This window comes from Scyliorhinus torazame, chromosome 3 (assembly GCF_047496885.1).
Source record: "Scyliorhinus torazame isolate Kashiwa2021f chromosome 3, sScyTor2.1, whole genome shotgun sequence".
In the NCBI taxonomy this organism is placed as follows: Eukaryota; Metazoa; Chordata; class Chondrichthyes; order Carcharhiniformes; family Scyliorhinidae; genus Scyliorhinus; species Scyliorhinus torazame.
In genome coordinates this window covers 5139693-5161583 of record NC_092709.1, presented here as the reverse complement: position 1 = coordinate 5161583, position 21891 = coordinate 5139693, and the positions used below count along the sequence as shown (strand labels likewise).

Below are 21891 nucleotides of genomic sequence, written 5' to 3'. Positions count from 1 at the left end.
CACATTCTCCCCACTCCATGTGGGAGCGAGTCCCACATTCTCCCCACTCCCTGTGGGAGCGAGTCCCACATTCAGCCCATTCCCTGTGGGAGCGAGTCCCACATTCTCCCGACTCCCTGTGGGAGCGAGTCCCACATTCTCCCCACTCCCTGTGGGAGCGAGTCCCACATTCTCCCCACTCCCTGTGGGAGCGAGTTCCACATTCTCCCCACTCCCTGTGGGAGCGAGTCCCACATTCTACCCACTCCCTGTGGGAGTGAGTCCCACATTCAGCCCATTCCCTGTGGGAGCGAGTCCCACTTTCTCCCCACTCCCTGTGGGAGTGAGTCCCACATTCTCCCCACTCCCTGTGGGAGCGAGTCCCACATTCTCCCCACTCCCTGTGGGAGCGAGTCCCACATTCTCCCCACTCCCTGTGGGAGTGAGTCCCACATTCTCCCCATTCCCTGTGGGAGCGAGTCCCACATTCTCCCCACTCCCTGTGGGAGTGAGTCCCACATTCTCCCCATTCCCTGTGGGAGCGAGTCTCACATTCTCCCCACTCCCTGTGGGAGTGAGGTCCACATTCTCCCCACTCCCTGTGGGAGCGAGTCCCACATTCTCCCCACTCCCTGTGGGAGTGAGTCCCACATTCAGCCCATTCCCTGTGGGAGCGAGTCCCACATTCTCCCCACTCCCTGTGGGAGTGAGTCCCACATTCTCCCCACTCCCTGTGGGAGCGAGTCCCACATTCTCCCCACTCCCTTTGGGAGCGAGTCCCACATTGTCCCCACTCCCAGTGGGAGCGAGTCCCACATTCTCCCCACTCCCTGTGGGAGTGAGTCCCACATTCTCCCCACTCCCTGTGGGAGCGAGTCCCACATTCTCCCCACTCCCTTTGGGAGCGAGTCCCACATTGTCCCCACTCCCTGTGGGAGTGAGTCCCACATTCTCCCCACTCCCAGTGGGAGCGAGTCCCACATTCTCCCCACTCCCTGTGGGAGTGAGTCCCACATTCTCCCCACTCCCTGTGGGAGCGAGTCCCACATTCTCCCCACTCCATTTGGGAGCGAGTCCCACATTCTCCCCACTCCATTTGGGAGCGAGTCCCACATTGTCCCCACTCCCTGTGGGAGTGAGTCCCACATTCTCCCCACTCCCAGTGGGAGCGAGTCCCACATTCTCCCCACTCCCTGTGGGAGTGAGTCCCACATTCTCCCCACTCCCAGTGGGAGCGAGTCCCACATTCTCCCCACTCCCTGTGGGAGTGAGTCCCACATTCTCCCCACTCCCAGTGGGAGCGAGTCCCACATACTCCCCACTCTGTGGGTGAAGAGGTTCCTCTTGAATTCCCCACTGGGTTTATTAGTGACCGTTTGACATTGAGAGATTCAATAGTTTTGGTTTCACCCACAAGTGGAAACATCTTCCACGTCTGTGCCAGCAGAATCTTTCAATATTTTAATCACCTCTATCAGGTCACTCCCCTTTCTCGACAGAAGTGGTAGCACAGAGGTGATGGGTCGCCATTGGCCACTGACCCAGATTCCCAACTTAATTCAGCGAAACTGTCACCAACAATTGAAATTTAATAGGTGGGAAAAGACAGCTGGTCGGTCCATTGGGCCTGGTCCGCACACCATGACGGCCAGAGCATTAACACTAGACACACGATGGCCAGAGCATTACCACTGGACACACGATGGCCAGAGCATTACCACTGGACACACGATGGCCAGAGCATTAACACTGGACACACGATGGCCAGAGCATTAACACTGGACACACGATGGCCAGAGCATTAACACTGGACACACGATGGCCAGAGCATTAACACTGGACACATGATGGCCAGAGCATTAACACTGGACACATGATGGCCAGAGCATTAACACTGGACACACGATGGCCAGAGCATTAACACTGGACACACGATGGCCAGAGCATTAACACTGGACACACGATGGCCAGAGCATTAACACTGGACACATGCTGGCCAGAGCATTAACACTGGACACATGAACGCCAGAGCATTAACACTGGACACATGATGGCCAGAGCATTAACACTGGACACATGAACGCCAGAGCATTAACACTGGACACATGATGGCTAGAGCATTACCACTGGACACACGATGGCCAGAGCATTAACACTGGACACACGATGGCCAGAGCATTAACACTGGACACACGATGGCCAGAGCATTAACACTGGACACACGATGGCCAGAGCATTAACACTGGACACACGATGGCCAGAGCATTAACACTGGACACATGATGGCCAGAGCATTAACACTGGACACATGAACGCCAGAGCATTAACACTGGACACATGAACGCCAGAGCATTAACACTGGACACATGATGGCCAGAGCATTAACACTGGACACATGAACGCCAGAGCATTAACACTGGACAATTCCCTCCGTCCCCTTCGGAAAACACCACCAGCCCAACATCCAGCCTCAGGAGGTTTAACGATGAAGCCATTAAACTCGGACAATTTATCCAAAGACCTGGCATTCAGCCCTCTCACTATTTTGTGTGAAAAGGTATTTGAACTGAAGGGTGTTGAATTCCAACAGGCAGGGGCAGGCTAAATAATCTTGTAGGGCTGGGGAATTGAGCGTGGGATAGGATTGGCCGTAGCCCCCATTTATTCACTCAGTTCCTGGACGGGCGGTTCCCCTCACCGTTATTAGCTCTCAATGCCAGCCAGAGAAAAACGATTCTCAGCTGAAGGTCACAGGAAGAAATCTATTGAACAAGGCACAGCACGAGATGCCACACGCCAATATATTCCACCACCACAATAACTTGGGTGTGCCTGGAAGCTATTATTTTGCACAATAGAAAACACCCAGAGTTTTAAAAAAAATTACAGTACCCAATTCATTTTTTCAAATTAAAGGGCAATTTAGCGTGGCCAATCCACCTAGCCTGCACATCTTTGGGTTGTGGGGGCGAAACCCACGCAGACACCGGGAGATTGTGCAAACTCCACACGGACAGTGACCCAGAGCCGGGATCGAACCTGGGACCTCTGCGCTGTGAGGCAGCAGTGTTAACCACTGCGCCACCGTGCTGCCCTAAAACCCTCAGAGTTAGCAGCGCAAAGTCAAAATGGGCCTTGACTGATGTCTCCCAACTCTCTGTGCTGTTAACATCAGACTGGGCTAATGGAAAAGTTACAAATTCTTGGGCTGCACGTTGGCGCAGTGGCTAGCACTGCTGCCTACGTAGCCGAGGATCCAGGTTCGATCCCGAACAACAAGGCCGACATACATTTGGGGCAGCACGGTAGCACTGTGGATAGCACAATTGCTTCACAGCTCCAGGGTCCCAGGTTCGATTCCGGCTTGTGTCACTGTCTGTGTGGAGTCTGCACATCCTCCCCGTGTGTGCGTGGGTTTCCTCCGGGTGCTCCGGTTTCCTCCCACAGTCCAAAGATGTGTAGGTTAGGTGGATTGGCCATGATAAATTGCCCTTAGTGTCCAAAATTGCCCTTAGTGTTGGGTGGGGTTGCTGGGTTGTGGGGATAGGGTGGAGGTGTTGACCTTGGGTAGGGTGCTCTTTCCAAGAGCTGGTGCAGACTCGATGGGCTGAAAGGCCTCCTTCTGCACTGTAAATTCTATGATAATTCTATGATACATCAGTTTGTAGTCCCAGAAATAACAAGGAGGGATATTTCTACACCACAAAATGGTTGTGATCTGGAAGGTACTGCCTGATAGGACAGTGAAAGCAGATTCAACATGAATGAATAATTCGAAAAGGAAAAGGATGGAGGCAATGTGCGGAAGGGCGGGGGAGTAGGATTAATTGGCTAGATTGGCATCCTTCTGTGCTGTAAGATTCTATGAAGAATGAACTATTTCGGAATGCTCATCTCAGCCTATTTCCATGCCACTTTATGAAAAATGAAATGAAAATCGCTTATTGTCACAAGTAGGCATCAGATGAAGTTACTGTGAAAAGCCCCTAGTCGCCACATTCCGGCGCCTGTTCAGGAAGGCTGGTATGAGAATTGAACCGTGCTGCTGGCCTGCCTTGGTCTGCTTACAAAGCCAGCGATTTTTAGGGCCTGCGCTGGCATCTAATGAGACTCTACAGTGCAGAAGGAGGCCATTCGGCCCATCGAGTCTGCACTGGCTCTTGGAAAGAGCACCCTACCCAAGGTCAACACCTCCACCCTATCCCATAACCCAGTAACCCCACCCAACACTAAGGGCAATTTTGGACACTAAGGGCAATTTATCATGGCCAATCCACCTAACCCGCACATCTTTGGACTGTGGGAGGAAACCGGAGCACCCGGAGGAAACCCACGCACACACGGGGAGGATGTGCAGACTCTGCACAGACAGTGACCCAAGCCGGAATCGAACCTGGGACCCTGGAGCTGTGAAGCAATTGTGCTCTATCCACAATGCTACCGTGCTGCCCATGTAGTAGATTGGTACAGAAGTATTTGGACGATTGCAAATCTCAGGAGCCAATGCAGCAATTTAATCTTAAACAATAATAACAAGGCCTCACTGCTACTAGATTAGCATCCTATATCTCGAAAATATTATTAACACCATACTGTCAATACATTTCTACAAAGGCCGAGAACACACAAGTGTAACATGGACCAGTAACAGATTTGACAGTCATAATTGGAAAATATTTCATCAACATTGACCACAATCAACAGCCAAGTTTGATGAACAAATACAGATGGAAATCTTTTTTGCAATTATTATTAGTACTCAATGCTGAAGTACAAAACACTCAAGGTGCAGGGATATCTCGAAGCTCCTTAAATTAGGTGGATAGAGGAATGCCATTTACCATCTCAACTGGAATAAAGGACCATCATTTCACTCTTCAAAGGAGAAGACTAGAGCAACAGCCCCCTTTCTATTGCGACTGGATTAGATTATAACTCGACACGTGTGAAATGTGTCCAGACAAGTCTGCACTATAATGGTCAAGTCAACATTTTCCCATTTTACACAGCAGGATTTATAAACTTTTGTACACCACCCTTAATTTGTTACATTGATGGATGAGCAGCGGAAACACAAACTAAGCTCTAAAATTCTCACCTCATCCCACTCCTTGTTTTTTTTTATAAACAGGGCGATGATGTGCTCATTGTAGCAGCACATCTGGTGAGACACTCACGATTTGGGAGTGAACATGTGAATCCTTCAGCACCAAGCTTCGGAACTCGAGCCGATTGTCCAATCGCAAAACAATAAGAAAATAGGGAATCGCAAATAATTCTCTTCAAACACAACCAGAAGGTGATCTTTTCCTCACGTACTCAAGATCGTGCCCTGTAGGGACCCCGAGTCGGAGGCCATCCTTCAAATGGGTTAGCAGCACATTAATTAGGCAGCCAGTAACACAGGTGATGTACATTTTCATACCTTTATTATTATAGACATCCAGATAGTTGGGAGCTGAAAAGATGGTAATTAGTGAAGGGAAGCCCGTTGTTTGACTTTTTCTGTACATTCGATACCTGTGAACATCAGGAAATGGAGGTTACACAAGAAAGTGAGCGTTCATTCACCATTACTCACCAGCAATTAGCACAAGTTAACCATTACACTTACCGCAGCAAATGCTTGTGAAACCCTCAGAATAAACCTTTTTGCTGTTCATTAATTCCCTTTTGTTGTCTGCCCATTCGTGACATGCAGCGAGCAATGATCATTGCGGTCAGCGTTGAGGGTAAACTAAGCAAACGGTTGCCATTATCGGAGTACCCAGTTTCTATTTACAACTAGAGCAGGGCAGTAAAAACCGCAGACTTCATCTCAGCAGATCCGTAAACAAAAACGTGAAGACATTTTTGTTAACGGCTAATTCTGCCCTTTGCCAATTTGAACGCGTGTCGTAACCTTACTGTCAGACATTAGTTTGGAGCAATGGTTTAGGTTCATCAGTTCTCAATCCAAAAGCAGACGGAACCATAGTATGAGCTTCCAGAACGTGTTGTTAGTTGGCGTGTAGGACGCGGACTCAATCCTTCCAAGGGGAGCGGGAGTGGTTTCTGCACATCGTGGAGAGGGGTCTTTATAGCAGGCATTGTCAAACGGGGGCGCGACCCGTGGGAGGGTCGCAGGCGGGTGTCGGGAGGGTCGCGGAGCTGTCCGTCGCGGCGCTCCTGATCGCGCAAATCTGCGCGCAACAGGCGCAGAAGCCGGCTGTTAAGAACGGCAGCTGCAAGCGGCCTTCAAAATGGTCGTGAACATGTTAAAAAAAAGGCAGCCTGACTGTGCATGCGTGCCAGATCATCGGCGCTCATGCGCAAAACTATGCACATGCGCCGATGATCGGGCGCGCATGCGCAGTGCGGATGTTTTTTTTTTTTTAAACGGTCGCAGCTTTTTGTTTTACAAGTTTGGGGGGGTTTTATTCATTTATTTTTTTATTTTTTCATTTATTTTATTCATTTTATTTTTATTTGTTTTTACAAGTTCGGGGTGGGGGGGGGGGGGAGGGTTATTTGATAAAATTTTACAGGAAAAAAATGCAGAACTTTGGACAGATGGAGACTCCATACTTTCCGACACCGGAAGGCTTCACCTTCATCCAACAGGTTCCATTGGAGGAGCGTGTACGAGGGCCAAAGGGACACCAAAACATTTCCTCCATTTTTATCAGCAGCAAACAAGGTAAGAGAAAAATGGTGGGTCGCGCAGGGCGGCCGGTTGGTAAAAATGGGTCCCCGGAAAAAAAGTTTGAAGAACACTGCTTTATCGGGAAATACTGGATCGCCTGGACCAGTTCTGAGAGGATCGGAGAACAATTCTTCCTTATTGGCCCGGAGTTTACTTCTTGCATCTGAAAAGTCTGGAATCTTAACAGAAAATGCTGTAAATATTCAGCGGGTCAGGGAGCATCTGTGGAAAGAGCAACCTCGATCCTAACTGCACTGTGGGTGCACCTACACCACATGGACTGAAACTCACCACTACCTTCTCAAGGAGAAATAAAAATGCTGGCCTCGGGAGAGAAGCGTACATCTGTTGCATTAATATTTTAAAACAGGAGTTATAGGGGGTAATTCTGAGCCTGAGTTAGCCGTCAACATAAACGGCGACATGGGCCCAAAATCCCCTGGGATTCGGGAATAGAGATTCTCACTGGCAGGGACTTCATTTAAATACTTTTCAATATTTTTAATGGGCATCCCCACCACATGATTCCTCGTCACTATTTGTCGCGACTAGAACTCGGCGGTGCCGGCCCCATCAGGCCCCACTCCGCCAGAGTGACAGCGCAACTCGCGCCCCCAGGTTTTCTGTGCACTCAGCGCCAGCGAATCCGGAGTGAAATCTTGGCTGTGCACCTGGAGAGATGCTGCCGTGTTGTCAGTCAGAGCCTGACAATCTGACAAATGTTGGGAACATTTGAAGCCCGTGACCATTTGCCAGAACTGAAACATTGGCTGAAATCTTCCGCCTTCGATCGCGACTGGGACTTTTCCAGGCCGCTGAAAGCGAATGGAATTCTGGCTGGAACGCCACACTTTCCGCTCTCTCTCGCAACGGTTCCTGCCGTCGGGCGAGACTGGAGCATCCCGCCCTTTAAACCAGCCCAGGGGCTGGTTTAGCTCAGCTGGTTTGTGATGCACAACAAGGACAGCAGCACGGGTTCAATTCCCGTACCAGGTGAGAATTCTGAATTCTCCCTCGGTGTACCCGAACAGGCAGCGGAAAGTGGCGACTAGGGGCTTTACACAGTAATGTCATTGCAGTGTTAATGTAAGCCTACTTGTGACAATAAAGGTTATTTATTTATTTTATCTCGGTTTCTCTCTCCACAGTTGCTGACAAACCTGCTCAGTATTTCCATTTGGGAAGCCCAACACACGCAGTATTTCACTTGGATCTTACAGAGGGCGCCTGGATGCGTTTGAGAAATGACCGACCGCTGTTCTTTCGGCCTGTTTAGTGTGGGTCAATTTCAATTGATTGAACAGCCTGATTCATTAGTGTCTCGTGTCGGTCGCTGCTACACTCAACATTTAACGTCACGACACGGGAATCCGTCACTGAGGAACCCAGTAGTTACTGATTGATTGAATTAATAAACGAGTCGATCACTGGGGTTCCCACTATTAATTTCATTGCATGGAATTTAGTTGATCAATTAAAGCAGTAACAAAACGAAATATCCAAATACCTACCCAGCATCCTGCGCCTCGTGAGCTCGGATTACTGATAATAAATTATTGTGTTGTAGGAATTCACAAACAGCGGGATAACTGCAAATAAAACAGATCAAGACTGGTTAAAGTTGTAAAAATGGCATTTTAAACAGGATTTCTCACAATCACAAAATGCAGAGATACATGGGTGGGAAGCTGGATAAATACTAGAGAGAAGGAAATGTTGTGCGGAGCATAAACAGTAACACAGACCACTCAGGCTGTACGTTCTATGGAATTGTAGCCCAGAGTCCAATAACTACAAATCAATTGACAATAATTTGGATTAAAGATCTCAGTTCTGGCTCCCTGGAAGGCACCAGTTCATTGTACAGCGAGGTTTTGTATTTTGGGATCCCCACGATGGGGACATTCTAACTTCCGTTCACCCAGCGCCCCTCTGACTCCCTGTCCACCAACACCTCGATTTTAAAATTCTCATCCTCGTGTCAGAATCGCTCTGTGGCCTCACCATCAGCCTGCCTCTAATCTCTTCCAGCCCCACAACCCCACCAAATCTGATCGCTTGAACATCTCCGATTTTAATCACTTAATTGAAGGCCGTGCCTCTAGATTCCTAGGCCCGGAGTTCTGGAATTTCCCTCTCCAAACCTCTTGGTCTTCCAGCCTCCTTTAAAAGTAGCTCTTTGACCAAGCATGTGCTCTGATACCGCCCCTTTCTGTCTGAATACGCTCCCGTGAAACACTTTACTACAATAAAGGCGCTATCAAAATGCACCTTGCTGGTACTGGTAGAGGTGCAGGGAGCTTTCAGACTATCAAGGAGCAAAGCATCGGTAATCTATCTTCATTTTGTGTCTTTCCAATGGGAATACTGAAGGATTCTGAAGTTAACAGCAAGAGGCACCAAATGCTGTGTTAAAAGCATCAAATGTTTGCACTTATACCTGAGCAAGTCATGCTTGAAAATGGGCCACATCCCAGCACCTTGCTTAAGCTTTCAATCATCCTTTTGTGAAGCTAGATGTCTTAATGGAGACTTAACTCAACCAACGGTCTTTGTCTAACTCAAGGATAAGATGGAGGTGTTGCCACGTTCGGATCAACACATTTTCGGAAGAATGTCCAGACTCGGAGATGGTGCAGGGGAGATTTAATCGAATGGTTCCATGGGATGAGAATTGATGTCGGGCTCTGGGAGACGTGGGATTCATTGGAAAACTCTTTCAAAGGTGATGAGGGCCAGGTGTCAGCTGTGTTGTAGATGCTGTGATAACTTTTATTTGTCATCTTAAGTAAATTAAGCTTTTTCTAAATATTCGAGAACGTACTTCTCTCCTTTGACACCCAGCATTCCAGTTGGACACAGAATAGATACAGAATTTTTAAACAACATGAAAGAAACATTTACTATTCTCATCACTACTGCTGTCAATTTCAGAAGAATCAAAGTGAACGTGAATCAGAATCACTGGGCGGGATTCTCCAGCCCCACGCCGAAGTGGCCGTGCCGTCGTGAATGCCGTCGAGGTTCACGACGGCCGGAACGGCCCCGGTCCCGACCGATTCAGGCCCTGACAATGGGCCAGTATCGGGGCCGCGTCATCTACCCGCGCCAGACTTGTCTCCCGCGTAAAAGCGGCGCCGCATAGATGACGCGGCCGGCGCCGCATAACGGACGTCATCCGCGCATGCGCGGTTGCTTTCCTCTCTATGTCCGCCCCGCAAGAAGATGGGGGACGGATCTTGCGGGGCCGCGGAAGGAAGGAGGTCCTCCTTCAGAGAGGACGGCCCGACGATCGGTGGGCACCGATCGTGGGCCACCCCACATTCCAGGTGAAGCCCGGTGCAGGATTCCCCCTCGCCCCCCCACAGGCCGCCCCCCCAGCGTTCACGCACCGCCCACGACTGCAGCGACCAGGTGTGGACGGTGCCGGGGGGAACCCGCCGTTTTGGCCTGGCCGCTCGGCCCATCCGGGCCTGAGAATAGCGGGGGTGCCGGAGAATCGCCATTTTGGGTGTCTCCGGCGATTCTCCGGCCTGCGGAACTCGACCGGGCCGTTCCCGCCGCTTGGGAGAATCGTGGGAGGGCGTCGGACCAGCGTCCCCGGAAATTTTGGCGGCCCAGGCGATTCTCCCAACCGGCGTGGGAGTGGAGAATCGCGCCCACCATGTTTCCATTTCAACAAGAGTCAAGTAATAACTTGCAAAAAACAAAATCAAACTGCCTCCCCGGAGTTCCATTTGAGCTGTGTGTATATATTTCTCTCATTTAAATAAAACACAGACTGGAATCTGATCCACAAATGTCATACATATTTTAGGATTAAGTGAACCCCCAGAAAAACCAGGGGCCGGTTTAGCTCAAAGGTTCTTTCAAAGAGCGGCAAGGTGGAACACTGCTGCCTCACAGCACCGGGAAACTGGGTTCAATGCTGGCCTTGGGATGACTGTGTGGAGTTTGCACTTAACTCCGGGTGCTCTGGTTTGGTCCCAAAGATGTGCAGGTAGATTGGCCATGCTAAATTACATTTTAGGATCCAAAAGAATATGCAGGTTACGGGGGTGGGGCAAGGGAGTGGGCCAAGAGATGGTGATCTTTTGGAGGGTCGATGCAGACTTAATGGGCCGAATGGCCAAACTATTTTGTACAATTCTTTATTCAGCCATAGATGTATCAGAGAAAGTTATAATTAGACCATAAGACAGAGGAGCAGAATCAGGCCACTCGACCCATCGAGTCTGCTCCGCCATTCAATCATTTTTCTCATCCCCATTCTCCTGCCTTCTCCCCATAACCCCTGATCCCCTTTTTAATCAAGAACCTATCTATCTCTGTCTTAAAGACACTCAGTGAATTGGCCTCCAGCCTTCTGCGGCAAAGAGTTCCACAGATTCACCACCCTCTGGCTGAGGTAATTCCTCCTCATCTCTGTTTTAAAGGATCGTCCCTTCAGTCTGAGGCTGTGCCCTCGGGTTCTAGTTTTTCCTACAAGTGGAAACATCCTCGCCACGTCCACTCTATCAAGGCCTCGCAGTATCCTGTAAGTTTCAATAAGATCCTCCCTTATCCTTCTAAACTCCAACGAGTACAGACCCAGAGTCCTCAACCATTCCTCATACGACAAGCTCTTCATTCCAGGGATCATTCTTGTGAACCTCCTCTGGACCCTTTCCAAGGCCAGCACATCCTTCCTTAGATACGGGGCCCAAAACTGCTCACAATACTCCAAATGGGGTCTGACCAGAGCCTTATACAGCCTCAGAAGTACATCCCTGGTCTTGTATTCTAGCCCTCTCGGCATGAATGCTAACATTGCATTTGCCTTCCTAACTGCCGACTGAACCTGCACGTTAACCTTAAGAGAATCGTGAACAAGGACCCCCAAGTCTCTTTGTGCCTCTGATTTCCGAAGCCTTTCCCCATTTAGAAAATAGTCTATGCCTCCATTCTTCCTTCCAAAGTGCATAACCTCACACTTTTCCACATTGTATTCCATTTGCCAGACCCTAGCCCATTCACTTAAATTGTCAAAGATATCCATCTTTTATTATTTAAATGAATGGGCTAGGGTCTGGCAGATGGAATACAATGTTGACAAACGTGAGGTTATCCATTTGAGTAGGAATAACAGCAAAAGAGATTATTTAAATGTTAAAATATTAAAACATGCTACTGTGCAGAGGGACCTGGGTGTGCTAGTGCATGAGTCGCAAAAAGTTGGTTTACAGATGCAACAGGTGATTAAGAAGACGAATGGTGTTTTGTCCTTCATTGCTAGAGGGATGGAGTTTAAGACTAGGGAGGTTATGCTGCAATTGTATAAGGTGTTAGTGAGGCCACACCTGGAGTAGTGTTCAGTTTTGGTCTCCTTACCTGAGAAAGGATGTACTGGCTCTGGAGGATGTGCAGAGGAGATTCACTAGGTTAATCCCAGAGCTGAAGGGGTTGGATTACGAGGAGAGGTTGAGTAGACTGGGACTGTACTCGCTGTAATTTAGAAGGATGTGGGGGGATCTTATAGAAACACAAATTATGAAAATAATAAAAAGGAATAGATAGGACAGATGTGGGAGGCTGCTTCCACTGGTGGATGAAAGCAGAACTAGGGGGCATAGCCTCAAAATAAGGGGAAGTAGATTTAGGACTGATTTTAGGAGGAACTTCTTCACCCAAAGGGTTGTGAATCTATGGAATTCTCTGCCCAGTGAAGCAGTAGAGGCTCCTTCATTAAATGTTTTTAAGATAAAGATAGATAGTTTTTTGAAGAATAAAGGGATTAAGGGTTATGGTGTTCGGGCCGGAAAGTGGAGCTGAGTCCACAAAAGATCAGCCACGATCTCACTGACTGGCGGAGCAGGCTCAAGGGGCCAGATGGCCTACTCCTGCTCCTAGTCCTTATGTTCTTATCTGCCACTTCTTTGCCCACTCTCCTAGTCTGTCCAAGTCCTTCTGCAGCCCCCCTGCTTCCTCAATACTACCTTTTCCTTTACATATCTTTGTATCTTCTGCAAACTTAGCAACAATGTTTTCAGATCCTTCTTCCGGATCGTTAATGAATATAAAAATTAAACAGAAACTATAACTTTAAAATGGGGCTGTCTCCATTTCCTGGTCCAGTTATATCCTGTGTCTCCCTTTACCATAACCTGGGCCTGACTCCTCATGTGGGTAAATAACTAGTTTAAATAATTTAAACATCACACCAATTTCCTTCAGTAAACTCTTCCCAAAATCTAATCAACAAAGATGGAAAAGCGGAAATGGAACCTAAATCATAATCGTTTTGTTTCTCGTACTTGACTTTTCCAATCTGTATTTTCCTACACCATTTAGACTGCAGGATCCCAGCTCAATTAGCTGCTTCGGGTAGTAATGACGTAGCAATTTAATTTCCCCAGTGTGCTGTCCCTCGCTCACTCTGCACAGATGTTATCTGAGGCAGCTCTGGGCATCCCAGGTCACACTAGCCAGAGAAAACTTTCCCACTACTTTCCAAGCCATCAATCATTTCCCAAAACAGATCGCCTGTAGTCAGAGCTTCCCCAAGTCGAGATACCATCACAGCTGGGTGACTACTTCCAACACCAGCCAAGAAAGTGCCTTCTGGAGGATTTCCTGCTGGTTGCGGATTTCTCTCTGTTGCTGGTGATAAGATAAAGCGAACACAGAGTTCAGCTTTCCACACGGGCACCGGACGGGCTGCACCACCCACAAGACCCTGGCTGCAGTTACAACTAGTCTGACTTTTGAGTAGAACAGCTTAGCCATTGGAAAGTTGTGGACAGGGTGCTGGGACGTGGCCAATGGCAGCTTCCAGTGATTCAGGATTTGGGGGCTTACCTTTCTAAAATGGAGAAATCTCCAACACCCCTAAAGGAGGCCCGATGCAGTCCTCGTGCCATCAGGTAATCCACATCCTCCCAGGACAGGCCTGACAGAACCCTCCCCTCCTTAAAGGTTCCTGCCTCTTCACAGCTGTTTGTCTCATTGTCAACATTAAAAAAATAAATCTGCTTCCTTTTTCCACTCCCAGGTTTCATGTTTGAAATAATAAGGAGGCCATTCTGCCCATCCTGGCTCTGCTATCTAATTATAATATATTATCTTGTCACAAGTAGGCATTACACTGCAATGAAGTTACTGTGAAAAGCCCCTAGTCGCCACATTCCGGCGCCTGTTCGGGTACACAGAGGGAGAATTCAGAATGTCCAATTCACCTAACAGCGCGTCTTTCGGGACTTGTGGGAGGAAACCGGAGCACCCGGAGGAAACCCACGCACACACGGGGAGAACGTGCAGACTCCGCACAGACAGTGACCCTGCGGGGTATCGATCCTCGGACCCTGGCGCTGTGAAGCAACAGTGCTAACCACCGTGCTATGCACCCCCCTGCTCTTTCCTGGAGTCAGCTCCCACTGTCCCGTCGGGCAGCACATTCCAGATCACAACAACTCGCTGTGTTAAAACATACTCCATTTCACCACTGCTTCTTTTGTCAATTACCTTAAATCCGTATCCTCTGGTTACCCGTCCCCTCCCCCTACTCCAATAACATTCCCAAACTTTAAACATCTCCGTTAGATCCCCCCTTCTCTGCTCGAGGAACAGTGATCTCGGTGTGAAGAATTTTCCAGCCTATCAACGCAACTGAAGCCCCTCTTCCCCAGAATAGGCCTCAGCAAAGGTTTCTATATTCGGCTCACTAATCCAAACAGTAGACACGAATGTGGAAATAATTGGAGCCACATTAGCATGGGATCCACAACATAATCACTCTCAATCTATTGTACATTTGTTCAACAGGTCCGCACACTCTCCATCCACCATGGGAGTGTCCTCCGAGGCAAGGACCATATCAACTAAATTAAGCTGACATCAGGTTATTCTTTTCTTCATTCCCAGATCTTTTTTCTTTTTAAATATAAATTTAGAGTACCCAATTATTTTTTTCCAATTAAGGGGCAATTTAGCGTGGCCACGCAAACACGGGGAGAATGTGCAAACTCCACACGGACAGTGACCCACGGCCGGGATCGAACCTGGGACCTGGGCACCGTGAGGCAGCAGCGCTAACCCACTGCGGCACCGTGCTGCCCATTCCCAGGTCTTGCTGTGAATGTTGTGAAAGACGGCAGGAGTGGTGTAAGGGTGCAGCATCACTGCACCATGCCGGGTGACGGAGCCACCGTCTCGACCACATAGAGTCCCTGTGCTGCCCCGGTTTACTGGGAATCCCGTCTCCAAGTGAGAAGGAACTGAAAATACCTCGCCGCCGGCTCGGCAGGAGGCTGAATTACGGTGTTGTACAACCCACAATTAGGGTGAAAGCATGTTCAACCAGTCAAGTCCCTCCCACTGTCAGATCACGTGGATTTCGGCAGGGTACAGATATGCAAAGCGTCACAATTGTGGGGGACTGGCCAGAGTGACTCCTCCTCCTGTCATTATCTATCAGTGGGACCAAGTGGACATCTTTTGCCAAACGTTTGACCGAATGGGCTCCTGTGCCGCTCGTATCATTCATCAAATCGAATTTTACAAAATGATATTTTTCGTATTGAAACAGTCCAGCTAAAATATCGATATACTAAAATCAATTCTTGTGATTGGGTAATCGATCGATGGAAATCAATGAGCAACATTGGAACGAGTTCCTACTCTGTCCAGACATGCTGCTGGATCCTGGTTAGAACAGAACAGAGCAAAGAAACCTTCGCCTCCTCAATCCACTGCCATTATTCATAAGATCGATTCTTTCATTGTTACCTCTGGGAGATAACGTGAAATCAATGTGTCTAAATAAATTTTTTAAAGCAGTGAATTTTAACTGGCTCTGGCGTGGCCTGGCATTCCTGATTTCTGGAATGCAAACATGGTCTCATGATGTGGTTCCAAACCGTGACTTTTCCCACGAGGTACATAAAGGGATCGAATGCTCCCGTTGTAGTTCACGCACAATGGGCTGGATATTTACCCATAGGGACGGGAGAGGGGCATTCAGCCCCTGGGGATGGTTCTGGTCAATTGAATCGAGGCTGGTTAGTTTTCTGGCTCCGATTTACAGCTCTCTGGGGGACAGAGATCCAGGACTCCACACCTCTTTCTGCGACATCACCCCTCAAAGGCCTGGCTCTCATTTTAAGCCAACGTTCTTGTGATTTGGACCCCCCCCCCGCCCCAACACACACACACAAAAGGGGAATGTTTCTGCACAGTCCCCATATGATGTTTACATTCTGTACAATATTACAGATGCCATTTGCTCCTAATAGGATGTAAAATCGCACATCTGAGTGTGGGTGCAAGTAGATTCTCGGTTGTCCTTTCCCAAAGATGATCTCGCAGTCGTGTACTCCATTTTAAGAGATTATTTTTGGTTTTCATGCTGAAAGGTTGTGGTTGCAGTACCAGCCACTGTCAGCAGATGGTGCTGGCTGACCACACGCAGCTTCAGGGAACACTGTGCGGCATTCAACCCCCCACAATGCCTTCGCGCTCACTGCTACTTTCACTATCAATATCCGCAGTAATTTACTGCTTCACCATCGGAACAGAATATCTGGCCAAATGTCTGGTGCCATCTTCGAATTCCCACCAAGTGTTGATCATCCATCCCCCCCCCCCCCCCCCTCCCCACCGTGTCGCTAATCTACACTGGCTGCCTGCCTGGCAAGGCCCCACATTAAAAACGGTCATCCTCCCCAGCATGACCTCGCCCCTCCCTATTCCCGTAAACTCCAGCAGCCCCACAACCCTCGGGGATCCTGGTGTTTCGCCAATTCTGGCCTCCTCCTAAGGGTGGAATCTAATGCCCGGTTGGGGGGGGGGGGGGGGGGGGGTATTTAATCAGATGGGAGAGTGGCAGGTGGTGCTGTTGATGGATTTCCCACCCCCCCTCTCCCCAGGGCTCACCTTGTGGGGAATCACAGCAAGCAAAGCTGTTGTGGGGTGGAGCCCACACTCAAAGGCCCAATCGAGGGATCTGTCATTAGGAATGTGGGCCGCTCAGAGCCCCCCCTCACAGCGACCCCACACCCATGAACCCCCACCCCATGGCCTCGGCTACAATGCATCCCTGTTGTCACTGTCGGTTGTTGAAGAGTTACAGGCCTCTGTTTTGCTGTCAGCTCCTGGCAAGGGCCCCGGCCTGCCTGAGTGGGATTACATTTTCGTAACGCCTTTCCCAACGGTCGTGCTGTAGGGTCCTCGTCAGCTTCCAGACACCGAGACCCCGTCACCCCCAATTTCCATCAATTCACCATCAGTGGCTCTGCCGTCAGCTCCATGGGCCATCGACTCTGGCATTCCGGTCCCAAACCACTCCGCACCTCAGCGCCTTTCAGACATTCCCGAAATCCGAACTCTTTACCGGGCTCTTGGGTCACCTGCCTGAATATTTTGATATAAGCCACAGTGAGGGATTGTAACTTTGATAACAGTTCCTGTGCCGTGTTTGGGGACATTTGACTGCAGTAAAGGTGCTACATCAATGCACGTTGTTGCTGTTGATGACACAGGAAAGTTCATGGCAATGTGAAAGGTACAAATTTTTGAGGATCTTTTAAAAAAAATTTTATTAAAACATTTTTTTTCCCAATTAAGGGGCAATTTAGCGTGGCCAATCCACCTAGCCTGCACATCTTTGGGTCGAGACCCACGCAGACATGGGGAGAATGTGCAAACTCCACACGGACAGTGACCCAGAGCCGGGATCAAACCTGGGACCTGCGGCGCCCGTGAGGCAGCTGTGCTAACCACTGCCACCACCATGCCCCCCCCGCCCCGCTAAAATTTGAGGATCTCGATTTAAAATGATCAATGGGTCAATGAACAGACCGGATCAGACAAGCTCTTTGACCCTTTGTTCTAAACCAAATGATTTTATCCAGCTGAATAAATGTGCTACAATAAAACAGAGAGAGTTAGACGTCCTCCAGGGCTTATTAACCACTATTGTGTTTAATATAGAAAGGTCTGCAATGACTTTGCACCAGTAACCATTCAAGAACTCCCACTGCCTACACTACGTCAAGGGGCAAGGGGAGTAGCCAGGCCAGAAATATTAAAAAGCACTGGTCAGCACAGAGGTCACCTCCAATACTTACTGAGGACTGTCTGTCACACACATCAACATTGTGCAGACTGTGGAGAATGCGAAGTGGTCAGTGAGTAGGAGGTAGCTTTCTATCACTGCATTTAACGCTCTATTACACTCGCATTACATCATGTCCAAGGCCAATCCTTTAACCAACATCACAAATAGGTTACCTGCTTGTGGGAGCTTGCTGTGCGCAAACTGGCTGCTGCATTTCCAATTTCGTCACAGTGACCCTATCTTTTCAGGTACCAGTCCCCAGGAGGGCAATGGTGACCACAGGCTTCCCTTGGATTGGACCAGGAATACGCTTGGCAAAGTAAGCCGTTGGTTTGCTGCCTGACTGACCAGGAAATTCTCCCACTCTTACCCCCTGTCACCGGGAAGGATTCACAGGCTGGGCCACAGCTGGTTTGGCCAAGTTATAATCGCATGTTCCGTGGCTCAGAGTCCTGAAGTGGACCCTCTGGCCCAGTGGGAGGGACGCCATCCTCTGCACTACAAAACCGCGATTACACTTCAAAAAGAAGTGGGACTGGAAAACACTCTGGGGCTTTGGGAAGCTCTGTCTAGTGCGAACAGCAATCTGGGTTTCAGCAGATCCACTTCTAAAACTGATCCTGATCGGGAGCGGTGTACGGTGCAGGTCACACACTCCACACACAGGCCCGGCCCGGCCGCGATTAATACCACCTTCATTCCCACCCAAGGCAGCGATGGCAAGCAAGCACCTGCAGAGCCACAGATTGAGACAGGCTGCCACGAATCTGGCTCAGGAAGAGTTCTCAGCCCATCTGGCCGGGGCCACCAATGCTGAATATCAACGTGAAAAGAGCCATGGGTGTCAAACTACCGCAGCTTCCCTGCTCGGCAGCCTCCCCTGTGGGAGGTATCGCGCAGAGAGCAGAACACCCAGTTCCCAAACGACCCTAACCTCTCTCTCTCTCTCTGTGTCGACAAGCCAGAGTCTCGCTGCGTGACATATGGTACAGACCAAAAACATTGAACAAAGCCGATAGGCCTGGCAGTGCGGTAGGTTTGTCATCGGGCTGAGAATTTAGGGCTGTGATCACAGAGACTAGATTTAATTTTCCGTAAAAATCAATGTCAGACGCATGAAATATCAGCCAGACATCGGCTCAAGACACCAATTGCAACTGGCTAAAAATATCCAGGATTGTGGTGTGGGCTCATTAAAGAAAACTGTTAGAAGTCAAAGAGTGGTGAAGCAGAGAGAGAGAGTCTCCTCTGCCCACCCTGTCTGCACTGGCCATCAAGCACCCTTCAGCTTCGGTCCCATGTTGCAGCCCGTGGCCTGGAGCACTGTGCACCGTGGCGACCACTACCGCCATCCAGCCAACTCTGCTATTCATAGGCTGCAGCAACAAATTGGAGAATGTTAGCCACACGCTAAATCTCAACACTGTCCCCAGTAAAGCTCCTCATTAATCGCACTCGGTGTTTAAACAGATTGGCAGACTCGGTTATGTCCAACTGCACCAGATTCCGCAACACGGCTCCACCTCAATAAACACTCATTCTAAACAAGGTTCAGCACTCAGATCTACATGTGGTTTTCATAATGTACATTATGCAGGACTGCAAACGGAGATATAAATTCACCGACTACACTCAACCCCTCTCCACCAAATTGTGGAAAATGGTTCCATTAAGCATCATTTTAAAGTGCCTGTTCAGGCCACACCTTTTGATCCAAAGTACTCATTAGCTGACTGGAGCTTTAAAATGCATTATGTTTACAAGGTCCTGTTGCGGAGGTAAAAAACCCATAGAAAGTAGAAGAGACTATTCGAGCAAATGTATCTAAACTCCATTTACCCATCTTCATTCTCTCATCCTTAATACACACACTCTCCCGGGACACTGCTGGACCTGGTGATTGAGTATTTCCAACATTTTCTGTTTTTATATTGGAAATATATCACAAGCGTGTTACACGGTGGCACAGTGGTTAGCACTGCTGCCTCGCAGTGCCAGGAACCGGGTTTCATTCCGATCTCGGGTCACTGTCTGTGCGGAGTCTGCACGTTCTGCCCGTGGCTGCGTGGGTTTCCTCCGGTTTCCTCCCACAGTCCAAAAATGGCAGGCTAGGTGGGGCTATAGGGATGGGGCAGGGGAATGGACCAAGGTAGGTGCTCAGTCGGAGGGTCGGTGAAGACTTGATGGGCTGAATGGCCTCCTTCTGCACTGTAGGGATTCTATGATTTTATTTAAAATATTTTTATTCAGTTTTTAACATTTTATACACAAAACAAAGCAAAACATCATCAGACCCCCCCCCCCAATTCTACCAACCAACACCCCAATAACTCAAAGAATAGCCCCTCCCCCTCGCAGTGATGCTAACTCTTTAAAGTGGAGACGGATTCTATGATCTTAACAAGCTCTCACTTTGCAGGAGAATGTGCTGAAGGATACGAAACTCCAAGCCTGACAAATGCTGCGTGTCTACAAAACTCAACACAATAAGCAAAGCATTTCTCCCCCTGCTGACTAATCCTGCGTGTGGACTGCAACTTCCAATTGTCCCAACAATCCCCGAGTGTGGGGTGGATCAAGTGCAGCAACATTGGCACGTACACTGAAGCACTTTTAATCAAGAGTTTTACCAAAACATTCCATTAAAGCTCTATCGTCTTGTATCTGGTCTGAATGGGTGGGGTTTTAATATCAAAGATTTCAGAAACATCTACAAATGTTACTGTTTTGCAGAAACCCCGTTAAAAGCTGATGTTAATTTAAATATCTTTCCAGCTCACATTCTGTCTTCCACGGATAGAGGGAGAGTTAGAGTGGGTTCGACCACAGCTCGAGGAATATGGACAGCTCTGGCCCCTGGTTAGCACTGTTGCTTCACAGCTCCAGGGTCCCAGGTTCGATTCCCGGCTGAGTCACTGTCTCCCCGTGTCTGCGTGGGTTTCCTCCGGGTGCTCCGGTTTCCTCCCACAGTCCCGAACGACGTGCTTGTTAGGTGAATTGGACATTCTGAATTCTCCTTCTGTGTATCCGAACAGGTGCCGGAATGTGGCGACTAGGGGATTTTCACAATAACTTCATTGCAGTGTTAATGTAAGCCTACTTGTGACAATAATAAAGATTATTATTAAGAGTTTGCATTGGAGAGGATAGAGAGACGATCCATGAGGATGTTGTCACGGATGGAGAATTTTAACTGTGGGGAAAGATTGGAGAGGCTGAAATTGTTTCTTTTGGAACAGAGTAGAGAGGGTGTTGGGGGGGGGGGGGGGGGGGTGTAATTGAGGTTTATAAAATCATGAGGGACCAAGAGAGAGTTAATAGGAAAAATCGACTTCCCTTCACAGAGGGATCGATAACTAGAGGGGCACAGATTTAATTGGTAGAAATTATAGAGGAGTTGAGACATAATTTCTTTTTGGTTGGAGCTATGGAAACGGGGGAGGTGCAAGAGGCCGGGATTTGGCAATAGCAGAAAGAAATAAGAATATTGACCGTCTCTGTCTGATTCTACTGTGCTCGGAAAAGATTGTTCCGAACGCTCATTCATCAACTTTTTAAAAATTGTGCACGTAACACTATCCCTGGTTTTAGCACAAGATCACAAACCCGCCCCACTCATCTGCTACTTCAGTCCTCCCCCCCCCCCCCCCCCCCCATTGTTACTAACCTATTCGATTCTCGGTCCACCGATCTCTCGGTTTTAACAAAAACTGATATCCCGGTTCAGGTCCCTCCATAACCTCGCCCTCCTCTATTTCTCGAACCTCCTTCAGCCCTCATTTACTGAAGTCTCTCTGGAACCATTCTCGTTAAAAAATGAGGGAAAGGGGGGGTTGGGAGAGAGAGGGGGGGGGGTGGAAGAGAGAGGAGGGAGGGGAGGGGGGAGAGAGGAGGGACAGAGAGGGAGAGCAGGCGGGAAAAAGGAAGAAGTTTGCATTGACATACCATCCTTCACATCCTTAAGCATTCCTCAATGTTGGGAATTGCACCTAACAAGGTTTAACAAACAGAATAATTGGTTGATCTGATTTTGATGCTTGTTGACCAGGTCACTAGATGTACTCTTCACTCTTCTTCAAGCCTTCTGTCCAAACTGTTGAAAGTATCAACTGATATGGACTAGATATTTGAATCG

The 21891-nt window shown here is 48.8% G+C and overlaps 1 protein-coding gene across 5 annotated transcripts in view; it reads right to left on the bottom strand.

Moving 5' to 3' along the window:
• The window catches only part of LOC140408257 (protein phosphatase 3 catalytic subunit alpha), a 459377-nt gene that overhangs the window by 79768 nt on the left and 357718 nt on the right, over positions 1–21891 (bottom strand). For all 5 annotated transcript variants that reach the window (XM_072495215.1, XM_072495212.1, XM_072495214.1 and 2 more), the window contains exons 7-8: positions 8176–8253; positions 5405–5499 (exon numbers count right to left, since the gene is read on the bottom strand). In XM_072495215.1, the coding sequence (XP_072351316.1) occupies positions 5405–5499; positions 8176–8253 (173 nt within the window). The remainder of the gene's footprint in view (positions 1–5404; positions 5500–8175; positions 8254–21891) is intronic.